At 33.8% G+C, this 21,886-nt stretch overlaps 1 protein-coding gene across 1 annotated transcript; it reads left to right on the forward strand.

Annotated features, from left to right (window-relative positions):
• The first annotated feature begins 7,210 nt into the window (after positions 1 to 7,210).
• On the forward strand, positions 7,211 to 21,810 carry LOTGIDRAFT_225310 (hypothetical protein). Its single transcript, XM_009049493.1, has 12 exons — positions 7,211 to 7,243; positions 9,578 to 9,712; positions 10,741 to 10,805; positions 11,566 to 11,752; positions 12,087 to 12,182; positions 12,620 to 12,665; positions 15,359 to 15,490; positions 17,434 to 17,532; positions 18,542 to 18,619; positions 19,268 to 19,399; positions 20,226 to 20,331; positions 21,156 to 21,810. The coding sequence occupies exons 2-12, from the start codon at positions 9,659 to 9,661 to the stop codon at positions 21,328 to 21,330; spliced, it is 1,170 nt and encodes a 389-aa protein (XP_009047741.1). The 5' UTR covers positions 7,211 to 7,243; positions 9,578 to 9,658; the 3' UTR covers positions 21,331 to 21,810.
• Positions 21,811 to 21,886: the final 76 nt, after the last annotated feature.

Raw genomic sequence — 21,886 nt, forward strand, 5'->3', positions numbered from 1 at the left:
GATGAAAAATTCCATTTGATTAAAATATTTGTAAGTAAGGGGAAGTAACTCCTATGATTTTTGTTGAGCGTTTAGTTATTCACTTAAGTTAGTTCAGTCAGTTATTCAGTTTAAGCATATTACCGTATTTCACATAGTATGTGTATCTTCAATTAAATTGCAAGTATTTGGGCAAAATAAGATTATCAGGGACAATCAGGAAGTTGCTCTGGAGGTAACCTCATGCCTCATGGGATACAGACAGTTGCTCACTGGAAAATTGCATCAAAATTTGATGATTGCATTTTTACCTTGAGTATGGTAAGGTGAAATACTGTAGTGTACCAAATAAACATTAGTAGCTGTGTGGATATTGAGAGGTTACAAACCCAAGTGGTAGAGTTGTTTTCTGAAATGTGTTCAAGAAGAGTGAACATGCCTAGGATCCTATTGTCAGTTTATTAGATTGAGTATGGTACTGTATATGAGTCAGTGATCCTATTCAGTAAATAGTGTAAGCTTGTTGTGTCTATAACTTCCTATTTGGTTAGACTCTACAAATATTGCTTAGTTCAATTCTCTGTGGACCTTTATTGGAAAACCCCTGAACATTTTTTGAATTAAGGATCTTGATTTCTCTGTCTGCAAATGAAATGAATGGAGTTTTACGTCCCACTTTTCTGCACCATGTGGGCTAATGAAGACGGTCTCTGTCTGCAGGACATGACTGACTTGGTGACTCAAATGACTGACATTGGGTGTGTCTCACTTTGAAGGTTTCAAATCATTTTGAAGATTAACATGTTAAGGGTGTGGGGAGTGTATTTTGAGTTGGCTAGAATGTACGGTACATTGAAAATCATTAAACCTCAATCATATTACTCAAATACAAGGTTTACCTGATAAAGAGAAACATGGTAGAAACATGTATTAGTTTCAAAAGTGTTGATAATGACAGTGACATTGAATTTGTGATATTGGGTCATATTTTAAAGGGATTGTAAAGAGGTTTTCTAAATTTTTTATGCGTATCAGGGACACTGATATCATCAATTTTCACCATTCTAATTTTCAATCAGATGTCTGTGGTTCTAGCAATTCTACTAAAACTAAGTGTTTTATGACATCACCCCTGCAAAATATGCTTTATCACATAACACCTTTGCGGGGGTGATGTCATAAAACATTTAGTTTTGGTAGAATTACAGGAACCACAGACGTCTGATTAAAAAATGGAATAGCGCCAATCTATGCTGTCAGTGTCTCCGATACACATAAAAGATTAATAACAAATATTTTACAATCCCTTTAAAAAAATTTTATTTTGTGAAATGATTTCACTGTTTAATTTAGGAAATATGATTTTGAGTCATTGGAAATTTTTTTTCCCACTTTATTTCAATCCATTTTCTTCTACTATTTATAGAGCTTAAAGTGATACATTCATTTAATTATTGGCTTCAGAATATCAGCTACCTTTATCACAATACACTAATTAGCTATGTGGACTCTTTGTAATGGCCTCAAGCTTATTCAAAGAGTGGCATCAAGTGTTTTAGTTTACGCAGTGATTACAATAAAGCATTTTACCTGAGGATTTATATATTTTTAAGTTAAATCCTCCAATTTAAACAGAATAATTTATCTTTCGTGTCATATAATTTTCATACCATCTATATGAAGAACTGACCAATCAAATTTAAGCGCTGGACTTCCCTCGATACAAAATGGCAGACGTCCAACCGTAACACCGAACTCTTTATGTAGCTTTTTCATCAGCAGCATGTTCTTGTTAATAAGGAGCTAAGTCAATCAGTAATAGTGTTCACTAATTACGGTTGAAATTTGAGCCTTCAAATCCATGTGTGTCCAGAATTATCTGCGTTTGAAAGTTAAAATGATGACTCAACATTCTTGAGATTCTGCCATAAAAAGAAAAGACATATAGAAATAGATCGTGTATTCCTAGTTTGAGATATTTTTAAAGGAATGATGTGTTTTTGTTCATTTCTAGTACTTCTAAAGACTATTTACATATTCAAGACTCATGAAATGAATCTGTCCCTTTAAACTCATTGGGCTGTCTGTTTCCTCGTGTGTTCTGGTTTCTATTTGACCACTTGAGCTATACTGTTTCCTCGAGTAAGAGTATATTATATATAGATTGTCGTTCTGGATCATTGACGATTTTAAACACAGCCTTTTAACAAAGTTCATGTCTTGTGTGATAATCATTTCTGATTGGGTAAGATTGGTTTTTATACGCCCACATCTCTCTTTGTGGATGTATATTGTCAAGGACCCCAGTCCGTCCGTCGATGGGTCCGTCCATCCGTCCGTAAACGCTCTAAAAACTGCAGTGCATGATGAGCGAAATTTTGCCAGAACAAGGGAATTATTAGCCTGCTCTTTTTCTATTTTCAACTGTCGAGGGATCATTAACGTGCACAGCCTGTAGCACACAGGGCCTTGATTTATTGTCCCAACTGGACCTTCAAGTATCTAACTCACTGAGCAACCGTGACTCCCTTCGAAAGATCTTCAGGTTACAGAGCAAGCTTCTAACTCACTGAGCCACTGTGGGTCCCTGTCATATTTCGAAGATGAGAAGTCCAATACATATTACATCCTATAAATTTTGATTCTCCTGGGAAAGTATAATGACGTCAGTAAATATATGAATGAAAGTACAATACATGTCATGTTGTCAAGGTGATACAAGTACGGATGTTTTCAAACTTTTTTTCAACAGTCTAATATTTGTCATGTAACCTATCAAAACACTCTCTAATCTTTTGTCTAGTTTGTGATTTTGCCAATTTAAAGCTCAGCTATGTCAGATTTTTCTAATACAAATTAATGTCTTTCTGCATTATGCATTAATGTGTAGACATGCCTAAATATTCATCTTATTATTTTGGTGGTATAGCTCCTACAATTGGGTTATTTTTGGGATGGTGCGGAAAAGTCAGGCATATTTTCCAGCAAATGTGGAAGGGAACAGTGGAAAGCATATATTGTAAATTCTACATTGATATAATGAATTTTGTATGTGTATAAGAGACACTTATATCATCAATTTACACCATTCCAATTTTCAATCAGATATCTGTGGTTCCTGTAATTCCACTACAACTAAGTGTTTGATGACGTCACTAATCATGAAGGGCCTTTGTGATGAAGCAAATTTTTCGATTAATGACGTCCTCAAACACTTAGATTTAGTGGAATTGAAGGAACCACAGACATCTGATTGAAAATTGGAATGGTATAAATTGATGCTATCAGTGTCCCCTATACATATTTGGATTTAGAAAACCTCTTTACAATCTCTTTAATGATTTAAATAACAGTTTCAATCTTGCATATTGTAGTTTTAAAGTGAGTAGCTTATTATGAATAAAAATAATGAAAGCTTAAAATTTGTACTTAGTTATAATTGGGTTAGCTCTATAAAGAAGTATAACTTGTATAAGATATATAACTTGTTGAGGTTATATTTGTATTATGTTATAACTTTATAAATGGTGTAACATTATGTAAATTGATTTTAACATAACAATAGGTGTGAAACTCCTCTGTTAGATATTGATACAATTCATTCACTGATCAATATCATGAAGATTACCTAGTCTGTCACCAACACTTGCTAACTGACTCATGGTTTTTAATATTTCTTAAAATTGTGTTTGTGGTGTGTGTATTTTTGTGGATATTCTGAATCATTATTTTGAATTTTAGAAAGATTTATATGGATTTTGTCCAAATATTTTCGATTCTAAAGTTGTGTTTGTGGTGTGTATTTTATGGATATTTTGAATTATTATTTCAACTTAAGAAAGATTTATATGGATTTTGTCCAAATATTTTCGATTCTAAAGTTGTGTTTGTGGTGTGTATTTTATGGATATTTTGAATTATTATTTCAACTTAAGAAAGATTTATATGGATTTTGACAAAATATTGTTTATTATTTAGTTGTGTTTGTGGTGTGTGTATTTTTTTGGATATTTTGAATTATTATTTCAACTTAAGAAAGATTTATATGGATTTTGTCCAAATATTTTCGATTGTAAAGTTGTGTTTGTTGTGTGTATTTTATGGATATTTTGAATTATTATTTCAACTTAAGAAAGATTTATATGGATTTTGTCCAAATATTTTCGATTGTAAAGTTGTGTTTGTGGTGTGTATTTTATGGATATTTTGAATTATTATTTCAACTTTAGAAGGATTTATATGGATTTTGTCCAAATATTTTCGATTGTAAAATTGTGTTTGTGGTGTGTGTATTTTATGGATATTTTGAATTATTATTTCAATTTAGAAAGATTTATATGGATTTTGTCAATCCTGACTTGATCTCGAGTGTCCCAATATTGCAGATTTTGTGGGCGATATCTTGATCCTTAACCATTGTAACCTGACAAGCAAAGGGTACTAGGAAATAGGATATTGAACGAATAGTACCTCTTAGAAGAAACATCAAATTTAAAGTCTCAAACTTGACCACCATGTGTGTATAATCATCAGTTAGACTTACTAGGTACCATGACTAAAGAATAAAATCTCTATATAAGACCATATATCCATTAAACTAAATAATTATTGAAACACTCTTCTAAGCATGTTTCAAAATTACTTAGTTTAATGAATTATTACTTAGTTTTATAGATTTAATAGATTATAGAGGGATTCTGTTGTATAGTCTTGACACCAGGTAAGTTCACTGATGATCAAAGACTCATTTTGGCCAAGTTTAAAAATTTCAATTTTTTTGTCTTTTTTTGTCAGAGGAAGTTAAACAAAATTTAATTAAGTGTATTTACCATGTTTGGAATTAAAGCTATTCTGTCATGTAAATAGATCAATATAATTGGTTTTTAATCACCTAGATACCATGTTGATAATGAATACTCCATGTTTTATTCAAATGATGGCGGCTTTAATTAGTTTATTACATGTCTGAAGACTTGATGGTTGTTAATTGTATCCAGTACATTCTGATCTTTCAAGGGGTTACTTGTCAGTTTTGATAACTTACCTTTGATCAAGCAGATCAGATCATATTCTATCCTTGCTATTTAAAGACAGTTCTTAGGAATCATTTTTGTCTGGTATTGTGTTTTGATGAATCTAATTGCTGTAGATTTTGATCGCTCAAAGGATTGAGAGTCAGTTTCACTGTGTAACCTTTGATTAAGCAGACAGATATTCTTGTCGATTAAGACTAATAAGCTATCTTCAAAATCATTTTTGTGCAATATTGTTTTGAAAAATCTAATTGCTGTAGATTTTGATCACTCATAGGATTAAGAGTCAGTTTCACTGTATAACCTTTGATTAAGCAGACAGGTGTTCTTGTCGATTAAGACTAAGAAGCTATCTTCAAAATCATTTATGTGCAGTATTATGTTTTAATAATTCTTAATTTGTTAAAACTAAATCCATCAATCACAATTAGTGACAGGATTCTTGCTCTTCTGTATCAAGGGTTTTATGACCAAACTGACACAATGACCTTTGAGATATCAAGATGGTGCTTTCATGGCCAGGAACATATTGATCAAATGTTATGATACAGTTGTTTGGTTGCTAGGGAAAGGTATCCATTTATATTGATTTAGAGGAAGTGATATTTATGTTATGGCAGTTGTAGATTTCAATTGATTCTTATTTTTATGAGAAATGGTCTAGAGAATGATAAAAATACTTTAAAAACTCAAATTTGATTAGTTATTTCAATATCTGTCTAAGTGAAAACTTGGAATTTTTACATCAGTACCGTACTGTTCTTAATTGGATTATTTTGATTAAGAAATAGCAATGTTTATTTTCAGGAAGTATCTTAAGATTGGTTCCTGTTTTCATGATAATTGTCTTTGAAAAGTTCCAAGATTTGTTTTGATTAGGTATTGCAAGATATTATTATATGTGTAAAGTTTATTTTTAGAACAATTGCATTTATAAGTGGATTATCTCAATTGAATGATTAATGGATTAGGATTAAAAGTTGAGATTAGGATTACAGATTAAAAGATTACAGTTAGTCTTAGGTCTGTTGTCAGAAAGTTGAAAATGATCTACTTTGGTTATGTTGTTGTTGGCCTTCTCATATTTACCAGTCACAGTTGACTCACATTTGGTTCAATCCAATCAAAATTAGAATATTATTTTTCTTTTTTGTCTCTATTATAATCTAACAAGATTTATACCAAGATTGTGTACTGATAATGCTTATCAGCCAATCAGAATCAATTCTACTAACGAGTATCGAGTATCGTTAGTCTCATGATCTCATTGGTCATAATACTCTACTTTAGGTTTCACTATCCCACAATTCATAGTTGATCTTTAGACACAGATTCTGCATGACACATTGTGATTGGTTGAAATGAATTTCAACAGTACACGACACTGGTATAAATCTCGTTAGATTACAATGGAGACTGACAAAAAAAAGAAACAAAAGTTTTATCTAATTTTGATTAGATTGCTAATAGATAGATGGGTGAAATATTTTGAGTTTTTGATACAGTGTGGTGGCATACGCGTAATATTTACAGTTTTTTTACTGTTTTATCAAACCTAAAGATATCATTAAAAATATACAAACATTACAGTATCACTTTATCATTAAACTAGTGTTGAGTTTAAACCTGGATTAAATATTAAACTCTTAACAAGCTATATGGAATATTTCTTTCTTTTGGATGAAATAGTTGATATCCCAAGCGACAGTGGACTCAAGTGTGCTATAGAATTCTGAGAGATACTAATAACTGATTCAAAATTATGAACACGAGTTGAAAATATCATATGAATATTTTGAAAATAATAGGACAAAGAGTTCCAAACTTGGATAATATGGACATCTCAAGCAAAAGTGAAATCAAGTGTCTTAAACAATTTTGAGTGTAGTTGATTCAAGTCTGAAGAAGGCAGCATGCAAATAGTAATAGTAGATTGAAAACACAATAGCAGAGAGATATAAAGTGTTGGTGTGAGTGAAACAACCAAAATGTCAGTGATTCGAATACGTCGTAAAAAAAGCATTTATCATTTAAATTCACAGGGGGAAGAAAAGTCAAATGGAGAGGTTGTCGGCACGGTTACTAACAAATCCTTCACATCTCTTGCACGTTCCTCGAAATCTACTTCCTTATATGGTAATGATTCAGCATTCAAACAGAATTTAGAGCAACATTTGGCCAAATCTTCCACTTTACCGCCAAATTTCTCTCCAGCTCCAGATAACGATGCAGTAAGTTTTTTTTTTATTATTATAATATAGATACAAAACAGGTTTTTTCTGTCTGATGTCTGTGGTTCCTGTAATTGTAGAAAAACTAGACAAATAGTATAATATATAGCTTGTATTGGCACCGATTTGAAGTCTCTTCTTCTTACAATTGCAAAAAAACTAAGCGGACGTTAACTTTCACAAATATTTTTTAGCTTGGCATAGGTTTACAAATTAGGGCATAGATTAGAATGACATTCAATAACATAGTTGACACAGGCTGCAGTCTAATTAAAATTCGATACACTTTTGTTCTGTTTTTTAAAACCTTATATTTTTAATGTCGCCACTTCAGTTAGGATCTAATGATGGCCATTGGAGAGAGGGAAGAAATTTGATTGGCTGGCAGTGTCATCATATGGACAAATGTTCAAGAGGGCTGTCTTTAGACCCTAAGTGAAGTGGCTGAATTAAAATTGTAATCGTATAAAAAAAATGGAACGAAAGTTTGGTCTAGTTTTTATTAGAGGCTATAAATTGCCTTGACCTTATAGGCATGTTTTAGTTTGCTTGATCACACAATGCTTCAGGTGGCCTAGAATTAATAATGACCTTTTTCAATCCAAAAGTTGAGACCAAGGGTTTTTAACTTAAGGTAATTTCGAACTTTTTGGGGGTAGTGCTTTGTAGTCTAGCCTAACATTTTATGACAATTATAGATTTAGATGTTTTATTCAGTCAGCCTCAATTTTTTGCCATGAAAAAGATTGCTGAGAAAACCTACTTAGGGCAAGGATTTGTAGGGGAAGTAAGGATTTATAAGGGGAAGATGGATTATAGTAAGGATTTATAGATGGAAGGTGGAAGGGGGTTATTAAAAGGATTTACAGAGAAGAGAGGGTAATAGTAAGGATTTATAGGGGAAGGGGAGTAATAGTAAGGATTCATTCTGGGAAGGGAGGTAATAGTAAGGATTTATACTGAGAAGGGAGGTAATAGTAATGATTTATACTGAGAAGGGAAATAATAGTAAGGATTTATACTGAGAAGGGAGGTAATAGTAAGGATTTATACTGAGAAGGGAGGTAATAGTAAAGATTTATAAGGGGAAGATGGGTTATAGTAAGGATTTATAGGTGGAAGGTGGAAGGGGGTTATTAAAAGGATTTACAGAGAAGAGAGGGTAATAGTAAGGATTTATAGGGGAAGGGGAGTAATAGTAAGGATTTATACTGAGAAGGGAGGTAATTGTAAGGATTTATACTGAGAAGGGAGGTAATAGTAAGGATTTATTCTGGGAAGGGAGGTAATAGTAAGGATTTATACTGAGAAGGGAGGTAATAGTAAGGATTTATACTGGGAAGGGAGGTAATAGTAAGGATTTATACTGGGAAGGGAGGTAATAGTAAGGATTTATACTGAGAAGGGAGGTAATAGTAAGGATTTATACTGGGAAGGGAGGTAATAGTAAGGATTTATACTTGGAAGGGAGGTAATAGTAAGGATTTATTCTGGGAAGGGAGGTAATAGTAAGGATTTATACTGAGAAGGGAGGTAATAGTAAGGATTTATACTGGGAAGGGAGGTAATAGTAAGGATTTATACTTGGAAGGGAGGTAATAGTAAGGATTTATACTGAGAAGGGAGGTAAAAGTAAGGATTTATACTGGGAAGGGAGGTAATAGTAAGGATTTATACTGTGAAGGGAGGTAATAGTAAGGATTTATACTGGGAAGGGAGGTAATAGTAAGGATTTATACTTGGAAGGGAGGTAATAGTAAGGATTTATACTGAGAAGGAAGGTAATAATAAGGATTTATACTGGGGATGCAGGTAATAGTAAGGATTTATAGGTGGAAGGGGGTAATAGTAAGGATTTATCCTGGGAAGGAAGAATAGTAAGAGTAAGGTTTTATAGGGAGAAGATGGGTAATGGTAAGGATTTATAGGGGAAAGATGGGTAATATTAAGATTTTTTTTAGAGGGAAGAGGGGTAATAGTAATAGTAAGGATTTATAGGGGGAAGAGGGTAAGGTAATAGTCAGAGTAAGGATTTATAGGAGGAAGAAGGATAATAGTAAGGTTTATAGGGGATGAAGGATAATAGTGATGATTTAATAGGGAGAAGGAGGGTAATAGTAAGGATTTATAGGGGGAAGGAGGTAATTATAAGGCTTTATAGGGAAGGGTAATTCAACTGATCAAGCATCCTGAAAGGGGTAATAGAAAGTAAAAGGTTGAAAACCCCTCATATCAAATTGATATTAGACATCATAATGGAAAAAAGGGGTAATCTATTCTAATTGGACTAGCATATGCATGATGCTATAACACTGAATGTTTTGTTTTATTTAGCCGTTGAGTGTCCCATCAGGCATTCCAGCCATACCACCCCATTCCAACTTAATAGATCCTGTTAGACCTTCTTCCCCTTCAATGGTCAAATCTGCCAGCACTCCTTCAACGACAGCCAGCTCTTATAGACAGGAGGTAAGTCTCTTGTGAGCCAACTTGGAGATTTAGAGGTTGCATGAGTCCACCTAGATTCTGTAAAGAGTTAAGTAAAGATAGCAAAAAGCCAACTTATAGGATGTAGAGGTTTAGTGAGTCCACCTTGATTTTCTACAGGGTTTAGCTATAAGCCAACTTATAGGATGTAGCTGTTTAGTGGATCAAAAGCATATAAAGCGGTATAGCAAAGATAGCAATTAGCCAACCTATAGGATGTAGAGGTTTAGTGAGTTCACCTTGATTTTGTAAAGGTAAAGATAGCATTAAGCCAACTTATAGGATGTAGAGGATTAGTGAATCCTCCAAGATTGTAGATTATAGTAAAGATAGCAATAAGCCAACTTAGATGGTTGAAAGGGTTAGGATACACCTAAAGGGTGTAGAGATAGTATCCTAAGAGGATGCAAATATTGTACTAAGTCAACATAGAGGCTGTAGTGGGAAAGGGTGAGGGAATCAATTTAGAGCTGTGAAGATATTTTGTGATTAAACTGAAGAATGTAAAGATATTAGTATGCCAATCTGAAGGATGTAATAGACTTTATTCACACGTCGGCCATATTGAATCAAAAACGAGGCTCATTACGCAAACAAAGAAAGATAACGTTGTGTCACTGCATAAAATCTCCACTTTGACGTCTTTAAAGACACCTTCTCCAATCTCACTAACTCAAAACTAATCATATTTTACATCATTAAATTTGGAATTGATTAAGATACTTACCAGTAGTGATACTTTTTAAAGAATTTTACCTTCACACATTTCTGAGACAGGGCAGTTTTAAGCCATATTTCTCGCTTTTGGTCAGGTGTTTAGTGACGTCACAACTCACATAGGCTATTAGTTCATATGATGCCACCATCTTATCAATGGATGAGGTAATTTGCGTTATGAACCTCGCTTTCAGTGTCTTGAAAATAGGGGTGAAAAAGGTCTATCGAGAAGAATAAAAATAAACTCTAGGAATCATTGTAAAATTTTAATGACTTGAATGATTTTGTTTCAGCCTAATAAACCACTATGTGGGTACATCATGACTTCCAAAATATCAGAAGTGGGAAAGAAAGTCAAGTAAGTGTTTTCATATTACTAATATCAAAGGATAGCTTGGAAAATTTTCGTGATTCCTTGTTCAGTAAAAGCACAGATACTGCATATATGTTCGTTACTTGATAGGAACCAAGGCTGCTCAGTGAATAAGATGCTCACTAGAGGGCCTGATGGTTTAGGTATGAGGGACAGTGAAAAAGCAAATGGCCTACCATTAAAGTGACACTAGCACTCTGCAACATATCACTTTAACAAATGGCAGACATTAGTCACCGGAACTGTGTGAATATTGTCACATGAACATGTGATTCTGGTAATTTAAATATCAGAGGCTGGTCGTTCAGGACTACGAGTAAATGTAAACAAAAACCAAAACATAACCTTCTTATGATATGAATAGAAAATTACTATAGAATGTATAATTGGTAAACCGATAGTCGCAATAGAATATTAAATGCACAATTTTGTGTCAGAATTATCTCCTAAAGTCTATAAAGCTAGGGACTATATTCAGGTCGCAATATTACTATCACTTGACAAATTACTGCTAAATACCGGAAGTAAAGACTCTCGCCCAAGAAGACACAACAAAATTAACCTTTCACTATGAAGACAGATTTAGCTTTACGGAAACTGCTGAGGATTGAGGTCTCTGTTGCTTTTGTTTGCCTAATTCAGCTACAGAAATGAATGACGTAGAAATCCAATATTTTTTCATTAGCTACATAGAAGGTGAAACTCCTTTCGTTTCATTTGAATTTATACTAAATTTTGTTTTCAGGAAAAATTGGGGCCAAGCTTATTTAGTATTAAAACAATCGAACTTAGTATTTTATAAAGATGAAAAGGCGACCAATCAGAAACAGTCTGGATCCCCTCACGGTAAAACAGAGCTAGTCCTCAACCTACAGGGTGCCAAGATAGACCTGAACCCCCGTGATATTACCAGCAAGAAAAACGTTATTTTGGTACGTCTATTTCATTTACTAAATACATGTCATTGGATTTGATTGAAAATCCCCTCATCGCACACTGTGGTCAGTTGAATATTGGGTGTATCCTTGGTACGGAATCTTTTAGATATTAATTATCTTCTTCATTTCTTGATAATAATGATGAATTGTGGGATTGTGAAATCAAAGGTATAGCAATATGACAGTTTCTTTAGGATTAGCTATCCAATTGGATTAACACAACGTCATTAGAACACAATTGTGGTAGAAACCTTGTTAGATTACAAGTAGATTATAAATAGTTTTTGAATTTTCAATTTTATATATTTTTTTTTTGTTTATTTTGCAGCTGGCAACGTCGAATGGTAGCAAGTATTTACTACAATCAGATGAAGAAACTATTTATAGATGGTTTACAGAGATGAAACTTGTCTCTGGTGATATTGTGAGTAAATATTTCTCCTATTCAGTGAGTTTGGAAGGGCCTATGTGAGTCTGCTGCAGGCAAATGAACAGTCTTGGTCAACAATTTTTGTCGCCAACTACAGTCTTGTCAAGAGTTTCACCGACAGGCTGCGAGCACACAAGGAGAGAACAAAAAACTTCAGTCAGTCGATTCCTGCAATTAAAAGGAAAATGAATCTGATTGGATGATGGCGCCCTGTCTTGCAGACGATAAAACAATCAGCAACAAATATCAAGGTGTTTTGATATTATAAACCTTTCAAAGACAAGTTTACCTTGTCATGGAAGCACGGGCACACTATAGTTAACAAAATGTCTAATGTAGTGACCAGTGGTTTTCAGAGTGACCTAGGGTCAATCCTCTGCCCCTGCTACCTAATTCCTGTACCAAATAACCTGATAATTTTCTGATTACAGGAAAATGAAAAGAGACCCTCTAGTCGAGAAGATAAAAAAAGCTCAGGTAGGTGGAACTCTGAAACTTTGTTTAGTCTAATATTATTAGTTGATTATGAACAGACTAAAGAGGGGGTGTGCACCAACTGCATTAGGCTTTGGCCCTCAGGCATGTGAAAGTTCTTTTTTTGAATTAAAGATTAAGCCCTTAATGCTCAAGTGCTATACCATTTACTATAGGAATTATGACTAAATCATTTATCCCAGTGTTCAACACTATATATGTTTTTGTTGATATTGTGGTTTTTCATAACTGTCAACAATAAGAGGGTTGGTTGGTTGGTAGATGATAAGTTATATTTCGCTTCCAATGAATGCTGATATCTCAAACTAGGTAGTTGTTGGTAGACATAGTAGTTGGTAGTTGGATTGGTTCAAATTGGATGATTACAATAGAGGGAGTAATTCTTGCTTTATGTACTCATTAGATCTATTTCAAACCTTCCATTACGACCATGCTATCAATATTTCTGAATATTTCATCTTATTTGGTGCACACTGCCCCTTTAAGAAGCGTTTTGGAATTTATTGGGGCATTGGGCCTTATTTTGAGGTGAAAATTAAGCCCTCTAAATGCTCAAATTCTCTGGAATCAATGACTTCTAGGGGCCTCTAGCATTCCCCAGTCCCCCGGGCTCAAGAGATCATGGCCATTCAGGCCTTGCCTCAGAGAGACACCTAATTTCTGGACCCCCACCCTCCTCAAGCATTTTCTAGATATGTTCTGTATAGGGTAATTTAGATAGGTGTATTTCATACATTTCCCATTAACTAGTCTTTAATAACACCTTTTCTCTATTTTATACTACCATACTAAAATTAATTCTTGCATTATTTATTAACAAATCCCTCATTTTTACTAGCAACATGTCATTTAAATGTCTTGTTTCCTCTATATTGTATTACTGTGGTGTCTTCAACTTATTTAAAGGCATACACTCAATTAGATATTTATTTTATCAGCTGATAGAGCTCAAAATTTTGCTATCTGTATAGTTATCTAAGTATGTGTTTCACCAGCTTTTTCTAATCGAAAATCTTGTCCAAAGTCATCTAGATATTTACCTTACCAACTGAGCTCAATTTCAGCTATCTGTCATAGTCATCTAAATATGCTCTTGACCAGCTGATAGAACTTAATTTCAGCTTTATGTATAGTCCTTTAAATATTTGCTCCGCCAGCTGAAGAGCTCTTTCAGCTTTTTGGAAAGTCATCTAGATATTTACCTTGAGCTCAATTTCAGTTATCTGTATCATTATCTAAGTATGCTCTTGACCAGCTGATAGAGCTTAATTTCAGCTTTATGTATAGTCCTTTAAATATTTGCTCCGCCAGCTTTTTGAAAAGTCATCTAGATATTTACCTTGAGCTCAATTTCAGTTATCTGTATCATTATCTAAATATACTCTTGACCAGCTGATAGAGCTTAATTTAAGTTATCTGTAATAGAAAAAAAATATCTGTTTCTTCTACAATTCAATGAAAAAAGATACATCCATTATATCTAAAAAGACTTCTTTTAAATCTTATTATTTAGATGACAGTGTCCCTACTTATGTATTATGTACCTAGATTAGGTAAAAGGGGTCAAGTCTAAGAGTTTTTAGTTAAATTGGGAAATATACTACAATATCTTGTAAATTTGCCAAAATTAAAACAATTATGAGACCTTCTATTTTAACCTTTTTTGGGTGTGACTTAAATTTGCCTTTATATAGACTTGCACGAGATATATTCAAGTTGGATATATATATTGTCTTGTGTTTTTGTTATATACCTACCTATATCTAATTGGCATTATGTCAGGATTTTGTATTACGACCATTTTACGACCAGGTTTTCTGGACTGAAGGTGAGAAGAGACTAGGTATGGTGTCTGATACAGTGGGGGATTACACCTAACTCATTAAATATTGCCATTTCGTATCTTTTTTATTTTCTGATATTTTTAGTCTACAGTGTAAATCTAAGAAGTTTTGATTGGTTTGAAATACTACCTTTAGGACAGACCTTTAGTAGAAAACTTGTTAGATTAGATTGGAGACTAAAATATCAGAAAAAAGATACGAAATTGTAATGTAATTGAATTAGATTGGAATTATGCATGCAGTAGAGAAAATAAGAACCAAATCATATCGGTACTGTGTCTTTTCTAGATGCGTGTATTTCGTTTCTTGTATTTTCTACAGTATTGATAATCCCACTCTGTACACCCTACCTTGTTTTTTTAAGCAGTGCTTATTAAGAGCATTGTGAAGATGTTTTCTACATTTTTTATGTGCATCAGGAACACTGATAGCATCAATTTGTGCCATTTTAATTTTCAATCAGATGTCTGTGGTTCCTGCAAATCTACTAAATTTACGTGTTTGATGACGTGACTATCGCAAAATATGCTTTATCACATAAAGTTCCATGTGATTAGTGACATCATCAAACTCTTAGTTTCAGTGGAATTGCCGAAACCACAGACACCTGATTGAAAATTTGAATAATGCAAATTGATGCTATCAGTCCCCGATACACATGAAAAATATGTAAAAACCTCCTTACAATCTCTTTAGGTTTAAATTTTAGACCTTTTTCTGAAACTTTTTGGCATTGATGTTGCACATTTTGAATTATTTTGTCAAAACTGTACAAATATTTGAGATGAATAAGACATCAGTTAGTATGAGAGTTACCTCCCCTTAATTTAGGAATGACAAGAAGTATGTCAGCAGAAGACGGAAGTAGTGGCAGAAAATTATGGGATATCAGATCGAGGCTCTTGGGATTAATGAGGTCACGTCCGGCTCAAGAAGATTTAGTGAAACGCGGTATAATTAAAGGTGATTTACAATTGATATTCTTCGCGAAAAATCGAAAATCTTAAGGGAGATAATTTACAAGAAAATTAAAATGACGGGCTCCCTTTCACATAAGATTTTAATCAATTTTTGATTAAATTTGTGAAACAGGCCCCCATAATTTTGAAAATTTGTAATTTTTCCCAGTGGTCAGTTTTCTAAGAAATTTCACTCGTAGAGAGCAGTGTTCAAAAAGTGAATTTCTGACTGAGAAAGTGGCTTTTAAGGGACAGATGCACCATTCTGGAGGGTTGATTTGAGTCTTGAGTATATGTAAATTGTCTAGAAATGTATGAAAATGGCAATAATTCCTTCAAAAATATCTGAAATTTGCAATTTCTCTTTCTGTTTCTATATATGTCTTGAAAAAAGACAACTCGTATTTTTAACTTTCAAACGCGGATATTTCTGGATATACATCGATTTTAAGGCTCAATTTTGGGCAGTGAGCACTGAACACTATTACTGATTGGCTTAGCTAAATAATTCCTGTTTTTGAGACTCAAGTATGATTGGTAAAAAAAATGGCGCATCTGTCCCTTTAAGTAGACCAAATAATGCAGTCAGCTTTTATGTTGTTATCACTATGCATGTGACAATCATCTCTGTATTGTGGAACCCAAAAATAGTCTGATATGCTTTGTAACTGTTTGAAATTCATGAAAAGCTATGCACACTAAAAGCATTTTTGCAAGTAGTTTGCCTTCACACCTTAAAGAGATAGTAAAGAGGTTTTTTAAATTTTGTATGTGTATCAGGTACACTGATAGCATCAATTTACACCATTCAAATTTTCAATCAGACAACTGTGGTTCGTGCAATTCCAAACTAAGTGTTTGATGACGTCACTAATCGCAAAGGGCCTTATATGATACAAGCATACTTTTGGATTAGTGACATCATCAAACACTTAATTTAGTGGAATTGCAGGAACCACAGACATCTGATTGAAACGTGGAATACTTGCAATTTGATGCAATCAGTGTCCATGATACATATAAATATTGAAAAATACTCTTCACAATCCCTTTAACAAATATTATACTATGTCTTGATGTGGAAAAAAACACCTGGATTACCTCCCCTTTCTGTCCTTTAGTCCTACGTTTCCATAAAAATTTGTCATGTCAAATTTTTTATCTTCTAGAGACACTTTGTTGTACATTTTTAACAATTTTTCACCCAACTTGCTAATTTTTTTACTAAATTTTCTACTTAATTACTGATTGTGGCTTCAAATTTTAGAATTAGTTTACATATTTAGTGGTTTTGGGCATTTTAGCTTGAAATTTGGTAGTTCCTTTCATTTTGAATTTACATAAAGCGCTATGGTTTTGGGTTTTTACATAAGCTTACTTTTAGCTTGCTTGACATGGAAGCCATAAGGTGCCTATTTTTTACATTTAGATAGAATGATGGTTGCTCAATTTCATTTCAGAAACATTTCACAGAGACAAAACTTCACTGTGATGCATCCAAAGTGGCAGAAGTCCCCAATCAATGCATCTTTATATCAAGCTATTACAAACTATGTCTTATACCTTGACTGTAATAGCCATTTTTTTATCATGGAAGTTGGTAAATGCAGCAATTTGATTGGATGTACCTGGCCTAATCAGAATCCTCTTGAGAAAGTCTGTAAACTTTAAGCCATGGCCTGTCTGTTGGGGCTATGATTGGCTGTATTCGCTTGCTTACAATTCAATCAAATCACTGCATTCTGTGATTCAAGAAAGGTGTCTATTGTTGTCAAGGTATAAGACATTGTGAAGATGTAATCAATGTCATTGAACAAATTTTCAAGCATATCATTGGCATTTTTGGAGACCCATAACTTTAAAGATTGTAATTTTTTCTTTGTATTAAAGATATTCTGTGCCACTAATGTCAAGAATTAATGGTAATGTTTTATTTTGATTATTTAGATCTAGTATTTGGGTCACGATTAAAAGATTTATGTGAAAAGGAACACACTAAAATACCTAACTTTGTACGAGCCTGTATAACAGCTGTAGAAAAAAGAGGTAGGATTTGAACTCGGGGGTGCTATTAAGGGTGTCTTCCCACATCTCCCCTTCCCAATTCGCTCCTAAATAATTCCTTTACGTCCCTTCTCCGTTTTGCCCTTTTCCCATATCGCCTCTTGCTAATTTACCACTTTCCCATATCGCCCCCTTCCTAATTTACCACTTTCCCGTATCGCCCCCTTTCTAAGTTGCCCCTTTCCCATATTGCCCCCTTCCTAATTTACCATTTTCCCATATCGCCCCCTTCCTAATTTTCCCCTTTCCCATATCGCCCCCTTCCTAATTTGCAAAGAAAAATGAGAAAGGTTCAAATTGGGTAAGGGGCAAAATAAGAAAAGGGTCTTATTTTGGGAAAGGGACATAATGGGAAGTGGCGAAATGGGAATAAATTTGGGGGTGAATTGGGGAGGGGCAAAATGGAAAGGGGCGATATGGGAATAAACCACTAATGCTCCTTAAAGCATTTCATTTCATTTGAAATACTATATAGCTCCTAGCTGGTTCTCAATAAAGGGTAATTGCAAAAAACTCAGGGGGATACTTGAGAAGCTTCATATTACATTAGCACAAGTGAATGGTTCTATTTATGAATAAACGCATAATTCCCTATAATTCCTTGCATATTTTCTGTGTAGGGCCTTCATTTTAAGGTCAGCCTTTTTGCATTAACGGAAAAATATACTTGCTCGTAACAAATAAGATCCAGATAAACATGTTCATATGGCAACAAAATTGAAACTTTTAATCAAAATTATGTTATTTGGAACAATTTACCTTCAATTTTAACTGAGTTGTCAACTTCAAAGGGTGCTATGTTGTTTTGTTTATGTGGTGCATGAATACATGACCTAATTTGCATAGTTATTAGCCTTTTCATATTGTTTGTATGAACCTGTGTTATGAACCAGAGAACAATACTGTTGTGTGATAACAGTATGTTCTGTACAAGTAGAACTGTCTGCAGTAATTGAGAATTCTAAAGGAGAATCTGATATTATAATTGTAGGTGTAGATCATGATGGTATTTATAGAGTTAGTGGAAATTTAGCTGAAATCCAAAAACTACGCTACGCTGTAGATAAAGGTTTGTTTTTTTTGTCCGAATGTTGTTGTTTGTATTCAATAACTTTGCTTCTACGTTTTAAGTTACATTTTTATATGCCCACTTCTTTCTATGTGGATGTATATTGTCGGCACCCCTGTCTGTCCGTTGGTCTGTCGGACCGTCTATTGGTCCGTCCATCCGCCAACATTTGCTTGTAAACGCTTTAAAAACTAGATTTTTTGATGGAATCAAATGAAATTCGGTATGTGTATACATATTCATAAAATAAAGATCAAGTTCTAATTTGAGATATTTTCTACTGTTAGAAGCAGAGTTATTGCCCTTGTCCCAAAATCTTGAATATTTACCATCCGCATGCCGTGGTGGGCATATATGGCTGTGGTCCACCATCTTGATTGTTAGTTGAAGGGATTTTTAAAGAGGTTTTCTAAATTTGTTATGTGTATCAGAGACACTGATAGCATCAATTTGCACCATTTCATATTTCAAACAGACATCTGTTGTTCCCGCAATTCCAAACACTTTTCATGACATCACTAATTGCAAAATGTGCTTATATTTTGTAAGGTCCTTCATGATTAGTGACGTCATTAAACACTTCATTTTAGAGCAATTTCAGGAAAGATTGTAAATCTTACATCAATTAATGACTATTTTATATTGTAGAGGAGGCGTATAATCTAGATGATAAAGTATGGGATATGAACGTATTAACAGGAGCATTGAAGTTATTTTTCCGTGAACTGAAGGAGCCATTAATACCACCAGATTATTTTGAAAGCTTTGCAGCAGCAGTTTGTAAGTTTGTGTTCAAAAATTTAGGCTTGGATTTGTCACTCGTGGCAGCAGTACATTAGTCTATTCTGGTTAAGCTGAAGACACATACATGTGGGTGCGATGCCTGCGTTTCTGTAAACTAGTGCGATTATGCGGTACCGTTGCAGCAGGTATGACACATACGCGCAGTTCACTTTTGCGTTAAATTTGGAGTTATAGCAACGCACCGCAACAGCATGTATGTGTCATGTCAAATGCATACCCTTGTTTGCTTTGATCCGGTGAAACACTGCGGTGAAATGAACGCATCGCAACGCCGCTTTATATGGAAATTGAAAGTAGTTTCTACCCACAATGCATATTTTTATCTGTTAATCCCTTCGCCTTGTTGAAAAGTTAGTTGCAATTCATATTAATTTTTCAATCTTAAAACACCATCAAATTTATATTGCTATTGATATTACACACCAAAATTTGGAATGTTACAATGGGACCAGTTCAGTGCAAAAGCATTAATCCCTTTAATGTGTCATCAATATTAAAGGAATACTACCTCTTAGAAAGGACATAAAATTTAAATTCTCAAACTTGGTCAATAAGTGTATATATTCATCAGGTACCATGACTAAAAAATAGAATCTCTATATAAAAAAATAATAATTATTGAAAAACACCTGTAAGCATGTTTCAAAATTACTTAGTTTTATAGATTTATTTATTATTCATTTTGGCCAATTTTAAAATTTCAATTTTTTGGCCATCAGAAGTAGTATATATCTTTAATAACTAGTCCAAATTTTTCCGTATAAATATTTTTTAAACATGAAATGAAACTGTGATATTTCAGGTAAAGAGTCATATAAAGAGAAATTAAAAAATATAAAAGACATTCTACCAGATCTACCCAAGTGTAACTATGAAACGATGAAATTTCTTTTTCAACATTTAACAATGTAAGTAATATTTATGATTGTGGATATTCACTCTGCAACAGTACAAAAATGGGCATTAAAAAACCTGGCCATCCCTACCAGGGATGTTGATTTGGCTCTATATGCCGGACATGACCGACAGGGCTGCTGAAATGACTGACGGTCAATATCCTCTATCGGACATCAAGTTTAGGTTAGCCATTACATGGCTTTCAATGTCGGTCAAATGCAAAATTTAATGACAACTCTAGTCTAATGAAGTATAAAGCCATTAATTACTGCTAGATATTACAATAACTTGATTACCAACCCGATAATCTGATAATCCCTTAATTACCTGTTATAAGTGTTAAATTAATCATCAATTCAAATAACCCTAACAAAGTCACTTAATATCATTCTTCACAATCAAAATGGCTTCACGCTTTAAAAAAAAACAAAATTACTAGCACTCTTATCGTGTCTTATCTTATCTCTACCTTTGTTAGCAGCCATAGAGAACACGCAACGTGACGGTGCAAATAGCCAGTGCAAATTTTCATATCTTAGTCTTAGTCTGGGAGGAAGGGGTTGGAGGAGAGGAGCATTAAAGACACAAAAATATAGATGCAGGAATGATGATGACAGTCCTAGTCATTTAAGCTGCCCTGTCAGTCATGTCAGGCAAATAGTGCCAAATCAACAGCCTAATGACGACTTCTGCTACATATCGATGAAGATATATCCAGGCTATCTTTCGTCATAGCTATACATAGAAAAAGAGAGACTGGATGATAGAGGCTATTAAATCAGTGCACACTCTCATTTAATTTCAATTCAACTCTTTCCACTTTTCTTTCTTCTAGGGTAATTAAAGAGTCGAAAAAGAATCGAATGCAAGCTCATAATCTTGCCATAGTGTTCGGACCTACATTGTCATGGAAAGATGATGCAGACGCATCCAATATGGCAGTTATGACTGTGTATCAAAGTCGTATTGTGGAATTCATGCTAATGGAATTTGAAAATTTATTTAAATGATTTAAAGGACATGTACAGATTTATTTTATTCCAATTTGTGAGAATTTCAATGCCAATTAAAGGTATAGATTGGTTTATAAAAAAAATGCCAAATTTTGTGTTTTGGGTCGTGTGTGAAAGTGACTTCTGCCCTAGTTCTGACTGCAGAAAGCATTACAAAGCTATTTTGTTTTAATTATTTATGTGCCTTATTCGCAAATTCAGTGACACAGTGATTGGTTCTGTTTGAATGATGGATGTGATAGTCTAGGATATGGAAAACTAATGTTTTGGATATGGTTCCATCATCAGTACAGTTCATTTAGGAAAAGAGGTACAGATGGTTTAGCTGAAGCAGGAGTGAAATAGCTCACTGAAAAAGGAAGCCAATTTAACATTAACCTAACAAAAATAATAAAAAAAAATTAGCATCTCAAGGAACCTGTAAACTAATTCATCCTTGGCCAAACCACTTGGTAATGATTTTATAAGGATAACAACTTGGGTTCTGAGATACAAAGTTAACACTAATTGGTCCTTCCTGTCCTTTTTTGGCATTGATCTTTCCTGGATTATC

This window comes from Lottia gigantea (genome assembly GCF_000327385.1).
Source record: "Lottia gigantea unplaced genomic scaffold LOTGIsca_137, whole genome shotgun sequence".
NCBI lineage: Eukaryota > Metazoa > Mollusca > Gastropoda > Lottiidae > Lottia > Lottia gigantea.

Coding starts and splice junctions, on each gene's coding strand:
- LOTGIDRAFT_225310 (XM_009049493.1), top strand. CDS start 9,659: ATGGTCAAATCTGCCAGCACTCCTTCAACGACAGCCAGCTCTTATAGA. Junction 17,533..18,541: donor AACAGCTGTAGAAAAAAGAG/GTAGGATTTGAA, acceptor TTATAATTGTAG/GTGTAGATCATGATGGTATT. Junction 20,332..21,155: donor CTTTTTCAACATTTAACAAT/GTAAGTAATATT, acceptor TCTTTCTTCTAG/GGTAATTAAAGAGTCGAAAA.